Source organism: Hevea brasiliensis, chromosome 1 (assembly GCF_030052815.1).
Source record: "Hevea brasiliensis isolate MT/VB/25A 57/8 chromosome 1, ASM3005281v1, whole genome shotgun sequence".
In the NCBI taxonomy this organism is placed as follows: Eukaryota; Viridiplantae; Streptophyta; class Magnoliopsida; order Malpighiales; family Euphorbiaceae; genus Hevea; species Hevea brasiliensis.
The window spans coordinates 3,645,174-3,656,696 of NC_079493.1; the positions used below are offsets into that span (position 1 = coordinate 3,645,174).

At 34.6% G+C, this 11,523-nt stretch overlaps 1 protein-coding gene across 7 annotated transcripts; it reads right to left on the reverse strand.

Moving 5' to 3' along the window:
• Window positions 1-3,904: 3,904 nt before the first annotated feature.
• Window positions 3,905-9,797, reverse strand: LOC110667335 (isovaleryl-CoA dehydrogenase, mitochondrial-like). 7 transcript variants are annotated; one of them, XR_009147112.1, is made up of 9 exons: window positions 9,660-9,797; window positions 9,485-9,563; window positions 9,341-9,398; window positions 9,176-9,255; window positions 9,045-9,089; window positions 8,631-8,679; window positions 8,413-8,491; window positions 4,462-4,567; window positions 4,211-4,355 (listed from the first exon to the last, which is right to left on the reverse strand). XR_009147112.1 is itself a non-coding variant. In XM_058142953.1 (8 exons), exons 1-8 carry the CDS (start codon window positions 9,704-9,706, stop codon window positions 4,265-4,267), a joined length of 516 nt encoding a protein of 171 aa, XP_057998936.1. In that variant the 5' UTR covers window positions 9,707-9,797; the 3' UTR covers window positions 3,905-4,264. The 7 variants fall into 7 exon arrangements, 4 of the variants coding, with proteins under 4 accessions (XP_057998936.1, XP_057998929.1, XP_057998946.1 ...); XR_009147114.1 differs by having other exon boundaries at window positions 4,218-4,355; window positions 4,452-4,567; XR_009147113.1 differs by having other exon boundaries at window positions 4,221-4,355; window positions 4,443-4,567.
• Between the last annotated feature and the right edge of the window lie 1,726 nt (window positions 9,798-11,523).

Here is an 11,523-nt window from a genome sequence, read left to right on the forward strand (position 1 = left end):
TGACGAGTTACATGGTGCATGCATATTTTCTAAAATTGACTTAAAGAGTTGTTATCACCAAATTTGCATGAAATTAGGAGATGAATGGAAAATTGCCTTTAAGACTCAATATGGACTATATGAATGGTTAGTCATGCCATTTGGCTTGAAAAATGCACCTAGTACATTTATGAGGCTTATGAACCGTGTGTTGTGTGCTTTCCTAGGAAAATTTATTATAGTGTATTTTGATGATATCCTAGTGTATAGCCAAAATATGCATGATCATTTGCTGCATTTGAGACAAGTCTTTGAGGTGTTGAGAAAAGAGCGCTTGTATGCCAATCTTAAGAAATGCACTTTCTGTATGGACAAAGTTATTTTCTTAGGATTTGTGGTGAGTGGCAAGAGAATTGAGGTTGATGAGGATAAAGTTAAAGCCATTAGAGAGTGGCCTACACCTAAGTCTGTGAGTGGTGTGAGTTAGCTAGTTTTTATGAGTTAGCTAGCTTTCATGAGTTAGCTAGTTTTTATAGGAGATTTGTGAAGGACTTTAGTACCATAGCAAAACCCTTGAATGAAGTTGTAAAGAAGATTGTGGGATTCAAGTGGGGGGAAGAACAAGAGCATGCATTTAATTTACATAAGGAGAAATTGTGTTCTACACCTTTACTTGCTTTACCTGATTTTTCTAAAACTTTTGAGATTGAATGTGATGCCTTTGTAGTGGGTATTGGAGCTGTCTTGAAGCAGGAAATGAGACCGATTACCTACTTCAGTGAGAAGCTAAGTGGAGCTACATTGAACTACTCGACTTATGACAGAGATGTGTGCTTTGGTGCGTGCACTTGAGACCTGGCAACACTACTTGTGGTCGAAGGAGTTTGTCATTCATAGTGGCCATGAGTCACTTAAGTACTTGAAGGGGCAGAACAAGCTCAACAAGCGCCATGCCAAGTGGAGTGAATTCATTGAAGGTTTCCCATATGTAATTCAATACAAGCACGACAAAGAGAATGTGGTGGCTGATGCACTTTTAAGGAGGTACACTTTACTTTCCATGCTTAACGCTAGACTTTTAGGCTTCAAACATGTGAAAGAAATGTATGCTAATGATGATGACTTTGGAAAAGTGTTTGCCTTTTGTGAACATGCTGCATATGATAAATTCTATAGGCATAATGGTTTCTTGTTTAGGGAAAATAAATTATGTATGCCTAAATGCTCAATTAGAGAGTTGCTTGTTAAAGAATCACATGCTGGTGGTTTAATGGGACATTTTAAAGTTGCAAAGACCTTAGAAATTTTAAAGGAACATTTTTATTGGCCACACATGAAGAGGGATGTAGAGAGAGTGTGTGCTACGTGTGTGACTTGCATGAAGGCAAAGTCTAAAGTAAGGCCGCATGGTCTATACATGCCATTGAGTGTTCCTAGTGAACCTTGGGTAGATTTATCCATGGATTTCATTTTGGGTTTACCTAGGACAAAGAAAGACCATGATATTATTTTTGTTGTTATTGATCATTTTTCCAAGATGACTCATTTCATACCATGTCACAAGACTGATGATGCATCTTACATTGCTTTTTTGTTCTTTAGGGAGATAGTTAGATTGCATGGCATTCCTAGAACAATTATTAGTGATAGAGATGTGAAATTTCTAAGCCATTTTTGGAAAGTCTAATGGGGAAAATTAGGAACCAAACTTTGTTTCTCCACCACTTGCCATCCATAAACGGATGGGCAAACAGAAGTGGTCAATAGGACCGTGGGCACTCTTCTACGTGCAATGATTAAACAAAACTTGAAAGCTTGGGAGGAATGCATACCATTCATAGAATTTGCATACAATAGGTTTATGCATTCATCTACTGGTTATTCACTCTTTGAACTTGTATGGTTTTAACCCACTAGCTCCTTTAGATTTGTTGCCTTTGCCTACTAATGAGCTTGCTAGTTTAGATGGCAAAAGGAAAGCTGAAATGGTGAAACAAATGCATCAAAAAGTAAAGCAACAAATGGAGAAAGTGAATGAGAGGAGCGCAGCTCAAGCTAACAAGGGGAGAAAGAAGATGGTGTTTCAACCTGGTGATCTTGTATGGGTTCACTTGAGGAAGGAGAGGTCTCCTACACAAAGTAAATCAAAACTTCAGCCTAGGAGTGATGGACCTTTTGAAGTGCTAGAGAGAATTAATAACAATGCATACAAGATAAACCTTCTAGGTGAGTATGGTGTAAGTGCTACATTTAATGTGAGTGATCATGCTACTTTCTATGCAGATGATGACAATTCGAGGACGAATTCTTTCGAAGAGGGAGAGGATGATGAGGAACTGGTTGCACCAATTCCACACCAAGGGCCAATAACTAGAGCAATGGCTAAGAAGCTTCAAGGCTTGGTACATAAGCACATCACCAAGTCCAAACCTATTACAAGCATTCGGTTTGGACTTGGAGGAGGAAAGCCAACGTTGCTGTACATTCCTTAGCATATTTGAGGAGCCAAGAGACTAAGTGACATCTGCCCAAGGTAACATACATGTGGCAACCACGTCAGCAAGTCCATCCTAGTTGGCATCTGATGTGGCATCCAGGTGGAGTGCTTAGGTGGTAGCACAATTGGCAGCCCATCTCCACCAAGCTTTTGAAGATGCTTTTGTTCATTTTGCAAAGATTGGAAGCCAAAACTTTACCCAAAAGCTCCAGCCATGCTTCAACTATTTATAAGAAAAGCAAAGTTACTACTTTCAGCTTCAAGACAAAATATCTCATTTCAGATTGTCTTTCATTTGTAGCCTGCTAAACCTGACATTTCTATTAATGTTTGAACCTTGTATCTATTTTTAGGAGAGATTGGTGTATTAACCAAGAGATGCACATGTCCCATGGTTGTTGACATGTCTTGGCAGAATACACTAACCCATATTTCTGCCTTCTTTGTTTCATTTTAGACAGAATTCAGATGGTAATTTTTTGAGCAAAATTGCTAGAGCTTTGCTTCAAAGTTCTTCTTAGAATTGTCTCCATTTTTCTTAGCAAATTCTTGTCTTGATTTGTTAAGTTTTATTATATGTTCAAGGTTGTTCATCAGCATAGGTGAATTTGTCTTGTTCTTAGCTGCCTTTCTTGTGAATTATTTTTCAGTTCTCCATCTTCAAAGGTGAAGGGTTGAAGGTTCAAGAAAGTTTCTTGGCTTGTTTTGAAGACGATCCTTTGGTCTTTCTTCTTAGTGAAATCAGCTACTAAGGGGAGAAACCGTATCAGACTTGGACCTCTGCACTTAAAGCAATTAATTTCCTATGTTAAGGACAATTTTACTCCAGATTCACAAGGGTTAAAATTGATAAAACTCCAATGTTTCCATTAGGACCCTTAAGGGGAGAAGTGCTCAAGAAACTACACTACCCTTTTTATTCATCCACAAAGTAAATATTAGACACTGCTGCAACCAGTCAGGTTTAGTAGTTACAATAAGATAGTAACGAGACACCTAGCAACTTTGTTTATTTCAAATAATAAGCTTCCAGACTAATTAGAAATGAAACATTTTACAAACATATTGCAAAAAACAAAAAAAGACCTTTTCCTTCCTGCTCAAGCACATTTTCTTCTGGAACAAAGCAATTCTCAAAGACAAGGTCACATCTGTTCAGACCACTACTCATGTTAAAAGGAGAAAATGGATTAATGGACTAAATTATAAAGAAATTTGCTCAAAGCATTTTATCATACGTATCACTTCCTCACATCCCAAGTTTGTCTAGTTTCTGGGCAGTACTAAATCTGCATTCACCAGAAGAAACATAGTCTAAATCATGAATACAAGTTTTACTATCTATTTTGTCACAGAAATTTCCTGGAAATTGTGAGAAGTAGGCCTCATCAATCCTTTCTGAAACATTTAGAGTTACACTCTTAACAATGTCCAAAATAAATCTTTCCTCACTGAAAACCAATAAAATGTTCTCATTCCAATATTTAGAATGTATCCACATTCCACAGGCTAGCTTTGCCAATGCTTAAAAAAATTGTAATAAAATGAAACAATAGCCTATAATTTGGAACGTCCTCTTTTTTAGCTGTCTAACTCGATGCTAGAGGGTATATATATATGACCAGCTCTGTAACAAAGAATACATGCATGTATACATCATTAATCCCCAAAAGGACCAGCAGCCGCTGCTTGTACTGGCTATAACCTTAAATGAAGAAAATTTCTTCTGTAAAGCTCTTCATTTTTCCACAATTGATCTATGGCCTGCCCTGTTCAATAAAAAGCAAATTAAGTCCACTTAACCAGGCATTCCCTTCTCAATGATAAATGCTGTGATCCGCTTTGAGCCAGCCTTGCTGTCTGTTTTCGTATAGATAACCTGTAAACAACTCTACATGTCACTTTTAACAAATAAGAGATATCTTCATGAAACAAAATTTGATACAGGCAAACAGAGCCAAATTACTAGCTGTACAGGCTATAACCATTGTGTTCAAGAACGAAACTCTGCATGACTATATTGCTACTTTGAGGAGAGGTTAGAATGAAAAATGCAGTACAGCACAAGTAATAACACATCTCCAACCAAATCTGAAACAACAGAAATAGAAGCTTATGAGCATATTATAGTTTAAAAAAAGTACTTCCCAAATTTCCTGCATTAAATATGTTTCTGCAACAGCATCATATAAGACTTGCTTCTACATGTTTATGTGTGTTTCCTCATTCTCCAAGTCTAAAGTAGTTACGTATAAAAATTATTTAACATATCTCTCCTTATTTGCAAGAACAGAAATTAAAATCACTCTGAATAGTAAGAAAAAATTATGTCCCAACAGGTGTCCATCAAGGCATTCACTTCGAAAGGTTAGATTCTCACACGTATTTCATAAATATTCTCACTTTAGGATTCTTACTGATGCAGATGATGATATCAGTCCATAGTACAATAGTCACTTCAATGAACTAATTTTTAATTAGTGCTTGAATGACAAATAAACTCCGCCTAAGTAGTTTGTGCTTAGCCGGTCCCAAGCCCGGATAAAGGAGGAGGGTTGCGGTAGGTGACAACCAGCGTAAAAATTTCGTCACACCCTATGATATGGATTCAAATGATATAAACGTTGGGGCGTCCTCTACTAACGACGCGCTACATCGGAGCCCGGGTGTAGTGATAAATATGCAAGGGTGTAGGGCGTTCACCGAAAGCGACGCGCCATGCCGGCGCCCGGGTGTGGTGTTAAGTGAGCAAGGGTTCCCACATCATGGACGGGTGTGGGTAAAGAAGTTAGTCCATAAGACAGATAATAGAACAAATAGTGGAACAGAACACAAGATAGACATAGAAAATAATAGAAGATATCATAGAAGGAGACTAATTAGGAAGGAGCAGGATAGGAGGAGGATCAGGGTTGGTACTTGGAATGTTGGATCACTTACAGGAAAATTAATGGAGCTTGTGGATTGCTTGGAAAGGAGAATGGTGTATTTTGGTTGTATTCAGGAGACTAAATAGGTAGGAGTGAAAAGTAAGGAAGTGGGTAATTCAGTGTATAAATTGTGGTTTACCGGAAAGGAGATAAACAAGAACGGAGTGGGTATAATCATAGACAGGACATTGAAAGACGCAGAGTAGTGTGAAAAGAGTAGGAGATAGAATTATACTAGTAAAGCTAGTACTAGACGGAGAAACAATAAATATAGTTAGTGCTTATGCCCCACAAATAGGACTAGACAGTGAGAGTAAACAAAGGTTTTGGGAAGATATGGATGATTTAATGCAAAGCATACCGAATGAAGAGAATGTTTTCATTAGTGGAGATTTGAATGGACATGTAGGAAGTGATAGGCAAGGTTATGAGAATGTTCATGGAGGTTTTGGTTTTGGCAGTCGAAATGAGGAGGAAAAAGCATCCTGGATTTTGCTATGGCATACGACCTAATACTAGCAAATACCTACTTTATAAAAAGAGAGTCACATTTAGTGACTTTCAAAAGTGGGCAACATAGAAGCCAAATTGACTTCCTCTTAACCAGGAAGACAAATAAAGTTCTATGCAAGGATTGCAAGGTCATTCCAGGAGAGGCTTTAACAAGTCAACATAGGTTGGTGGTCTTGGATGTCAAGTTTAGGAACAATTCAAGTAAGGTCAGAAGAAATAGTGTAGCTCGAACAAAGTGGTGGGAGTTCAAAGGAGTAAAGCAAGTGAAGTTCAAAAATGAGCTTCTTGAGTCTGAAGTATGGAAGCTAGATATGGAGGCCAATGATATGTGGATACAGATGGCATCAAAGATTAGAGAAGTAGCTAGAAAAGTACTTGGGGAGTCTAAAGGACATGGACCACCCTCAAAAGAGAGATGGTGGTGGAATGAGGAAGTACAAAAGGCGTTGAAGAGAAAAAGGGAATGGTATAAGAAATTACCTAAATGTGATAATAATGAGGCATATGAACAAGACAAGATAGCAAAGAAAGAGGCAAAAGGCGATTAGCCAAGCAAGAGCAGTGCCTTTGAAAAGTTATATGAGAAACTTGGAACTAAAGAAGGGAGAAAGATATTTATAGATTAGCAAGGAGTAGAGAAAGGAAATGTCAAGATCTCAATCAAGTTAGGTGCATTAAGGATAAAGAAGGAAAAGTGTTGGTGAAAGATGAGGACATTAAAGAAAGATGGAGAAATTATTTTAATGATCTCTTTAATAATAGTCAAAATGGAAATAGCGTGAATATAGATTATAGAACAATAGAAAAGAATGTAAATTATACTAGAAGGATTAGATCTTTAGAAGTAAAGGAAGCACTTAAGAGAATGAAAGTAGGTAAAGCCTGTGGACCCGATGAAATACCAATTGAAGTGTGGAAGTATTTGGGAGATATGGGAGTGGCATGGTTAACTAAATTATTTAATAAGATTCTAAACTCAAAGAAAATGCCTGATGAATGGAGGAAGAGTATTTTAGTACCTAGTTTTAAAAATAAGGGAGACATACAGAGTTGCTCAAACTATAGGGGAATTAAACTCATGAGCCATACTATGAAGTTGTGGGAGAGAGTTGTGGAGCATCGACTACGTCATGATACTTTTATCTCTCTCAATCAATTTGGTTTTATGCCCAGTCGTTCAACTATGGAAGCGATCTTTCTCATTAGAAGCTTGATGGAGAAATATAGAGATGGGAAGAAAGATCTACACATGGTTTTTATTGATTTGGAGAAGGCTTATGATAGTGTTCCAAGAGAGGTCTTATGGAATGCGTTAGAACAAAAGAGGGTATCTATTAGGTACATACAAGTATTGAAAGATATGTATGAAGGAGCAACTACTATTGTGCAGGAGGGGACACAAGAGATTTTCCGATCTCAATTGGATTACACCAAGGATCAGCCATAAGCCCTTACCATTTTACATTAGTTTTAGATGAACTGACGAAACATATACAAGAGAGTATTCCTTGGTGCATGATGTTTGCGGATGATATTGTTCTGATAGATGAGACACGAGAAGGAGTCAATAGGAAGCTAGAACTTTGGAGAAGTACTCTAGAGTCAAAGGGTTTTAAGTTAAGTAGAACGAAGATGAATACATGCATTGCAAGTTCATGAAGGCCAAACTGGTGATAGGGAAGGAGTTAGTTTGAATGGAGTGGCACTGTCCCAAAGTAATCACTTTAAATATCTAGGCTCATCCTTCAAGTAGATGGGGATGTGAGGAGGATGTTAGTCATAGGATTAAAGCCGGATGGTTGAAGTGGAGACGTGCCACGGAGTCTTATGTGATCGTAAGATTCCCAATAAATTAAAAGGAAAATTTTACCGCATGACCATACGACCGGCTATGCTATATGGTAGTGAGTGTTGGGCACTGAAAGAGTCGTATGCATCTAAGATAAGAGTTGCAGAGATGAGAATGTTAAGGTGGATGAGTGGTCATACTAGACTAGATAAAGTCCGTAATGAAAGTATTAGAGAAAAGGTAGAAGTGGTGCCAATTGAAGATAAGTTGAGAGAAGGGAGATTGAGGTGGTTTGGTCATGTGAAGCGTAGACATACGGAGGCTCCAGTTAGACAAGTAGAACACATTAGGCTAGAGGATAGAAAGAAAAAAAGGGGTAGACCTAAATTGACTTGGAGGAGAGTAGTACAGCATGACTTAGAAGCATTACACATTTCTGAGGATTTAACCCAAAATCGTTCAGAGTGGAAAAAGCGAATCCATATAGCCGACCCCAAATTTTTGGGATAAAGGCTTAGTTGAGTTGAGTTGAGTTGAGAGCTTGAATGACAAATAAATTGAGGTTGAGATCATATTAAAATATCAAGAACAGAATTTACCTTTAAGAAAAAGAAATATATCATTAAGCAATTATAAGCATTTGTTTAAAGTGAGAAAATTTAAATTAAAAAACAAAGTTAGAAATGCAGTCTAAACAAAATTACCAATGTCTGAGCAACTGGACCACATTTGTGCACCACATCTTGTTCCCATTTAGAATATAGCCCCCATCTACACGATCAGCTTTGCATTTCATGCAAACAACATCAGAGCCAATTGAAAGAAGATACAAAGATACGAGACAGATAAAATAGAAAAAAAAAAAATGCTCAGTCCTGCATAATTAAAGGTATAAGATGCGTAAAAGATCATAGAGGGTTACCATTGGGTTCACTTGTTACAAGAGCTCCCACATGCTCCCCACTAATAAGCTTTGCAAAAAATAGATAATTGTTTAGTTAAAATGAAGTTTTGGGACAAAATTAACACTATTAATTAGGAGGAGAAATATCATAGATCATATTCCTAGCTTCTTGACTGAGTATAGCAAGACAAAGGAAGAGAGAATTGGAATTTGATATCATTGTATTGATTTCTAGTACAAAATTTCAGGCGATAGATGAGTAATAAAATTAATTTTATTCTGACCATATTGACCTATTAAAGCACAATCATCATGTTATTAGTGCAGAAGGAAATAGCACCAGTCTAGCTAGAATATTTCATCCTGTAGATGGTATGGTGAAAATAGTACAATGGAAAAGAATGATAAAAGAAAAAGGTGAGGAAATAGAACCTTGGGCAAGTACTTCTGTTTCTGAGCAGGACTTCCACTCCTCACCTGAGAAAGACAGTTACTATTACATCAATAACTCATAAAAAACAGCACAAATAGTATCAGAATTGTATGATTGTTCACTTATTTACCAACTGATTAATGCAGAGGTTACAATGGGCACCATAGGAAAGCCCAACAGATCCTGAAGCACAGCTAATTTCTTCCATAGCTATGCAGTGATACAAGTAACCAAGACTTGATCAAATTACATCAAGATAACATTTCCAAACCAACAAAGAAGAAATTGCTCAAACCTGGTTCAGTAATTCCAAGGAGATTAAAATCCCTCACGAGTTTCCACAAGTTAACTTCCTATAGCAATAAAACATAAACAAATTTGACATAATTAATATTAAAAAGAATGATAAAAATAATTAACCAGCAAGCCATTCAATTACCTTGGGGAAATGATTGGAATGATCTATTTTCGATGAATGAGGAGCAACATTTTCTTGTGCGAATTGGGAAACACTTAAACTGTAATCATTGCAACTAAAAACCATCAGATTAAAAACAAATCATACTAGAATTTTTCTCAACAATATCTAATCAGAGAGTGAGAGAAGGAGAGACCTGAAGCTGAGTATCGTCGAAGAGAAGGGATGTAGAGAAAGAAGCATGCTGTGTCTGCTTCTTTAAAATCGAAGAACAGAGAGACCTCGCAGCAAATAGCCTTTTACATGCAAATGATTGTTATATTTATTTTATTTTACTTCACGAAAGATATAAGTTTTATAAAATCTATATATATATTTACTTATTTTTTATAAAATAATTATTTTATAACAATATTTTAAAATAAAAAAATAACAATAACTCTTTTATTTTAATAAAATTAATTATTTAATTTATATATTTTAAAAAATACACTATTTAATTTTTATATTTTTACTTTAATAAACTATTTAATCTTTTCATAAAATTTTATATTAACGGTCCAATTATTATTTAATATTTATTTCAATAAATTAAATTAATTAATTTTTATTTTTTAAAAATATTATTATTTAATCTCTTTATTTTATTAAAATTAATTAATTAGTTTATATATTTTAAAAATATAGTATTTGAAAAAATATATTTCTAGAAGAAAATAAAAATTTTACTATGCGGAGACTAAATATAAATTTATGTTTTTTTAAAAAAATTATTAAAGTATCTTTATTCAATACTTTAGATATAATTTTTATATTTTATCTATTGAAAATAATTTTCTTAAATTACCATTTTAATTACTTGGAGATCAGAAAATTAACATTTTTTATGCATATAGCTTGTATTAATTTTTATTAACATATAAAAATTAAAGATAAAATGAGACATAGAAATGTGTGGCTATAGAAAGGAAGAGTCATAAGAGAGAAAAATAAAAGAGAAAGAGTTAGCGTTAGCGTAATTTGGATATAAAAAATTAATGGATGAAACTAAAAAGTTAATAGAATTAAATTAAGTATATTTCAAAATACATAAATTAATTAATTAATTTTATCAAAATAAATAAACTAAATAATAATTTAACTAACAAAAAAATGTGATAACATGAGTAAAATACAGGACCAACCCTTTAAAATATTGGAAAAACAATACTTTATAATATATATACAAAATTAATATAATAAATATTATTTTAAATTAATAATAATAATAAATAATATTTATATTTCACATTATTTAATATTAATTTAAAAATATTTTTTTATAAAATATATTATAGTTATATATTTTATTTTGTGAAAAGTTATATTTTTATTAATTTAATATACTTATAAAATATTATTAAAAAAAAAAAAGTAAATCATCCAAAAGAATTGTTGGTGAGCAGCAACATTCGTCCCTGCCAGATAGCAACTCTTCTTTTTTTTTTTTCATAATATATAACTGCAAAAAAAATATTTTTTTCAAATTTTTATAATCCTACTTAAACTATAAAAATTATTATAACAACCCAAATTTAAAAAAAATAAATTAAATTATAAATAAAATAAAAAAAATATTATGTTATTAATATTATAGGATTTATTTGAATTGATTTTAAAATAAAGGAAGATAATTAGAATAAATAAATTTAAAATTTAAAATTTAAAATTTTTCAGCAATAAATATAGACAACATGTCTATCCAGGTTCAATCCCAGAAATTAAAAAAAAAAAAAAAACCCAGTAGCCCCCCTCATAAAACTTTCTCTCCCATCACTCTCCCTCTCCCTCCCTTTTTCTTCCGACTGACGAGCCTCCAACCACCATGGTTGGCCGCCGAGGTGTCCCCCCACCCTCGACAACGCCGGCGAGCTACCAGCTGGCCGAAGCAGCACCGACAGTGGCGCAAATGGAGGAGTTTTCCCCATCAACGCACACACAATGGGTAGCAACTTTTCGACGCGATTCCGGCTTCATCTGATGTCCGATCGAGGCAATTCAAGTAGCGTTGAAAAGCTTGT

Coding starts and splice junctions, on each gene's coding strand:
- LOC110667335 (XM_058142946.1), bottom strand. CDS start 9,706: ATGCTTCTTTCTCTACATCCCTTCTCTTCGACGATACTCAGCTTCAG. Junction 9,090..9,175: donor ACCTCTGCATTAATCAGTTG/GTAAATAAGTGA, acceptor TGTCTTTCTCAG/GTGAGGAGTGGAAGTCCTGC. Junction 8,680..9,044: donor AACAGAAGTACTTGCCCAAG/GTTCTATTTCCT, acceptor TTTTTTGCAAAG/CTTATTAGTGGGGAGCATGT.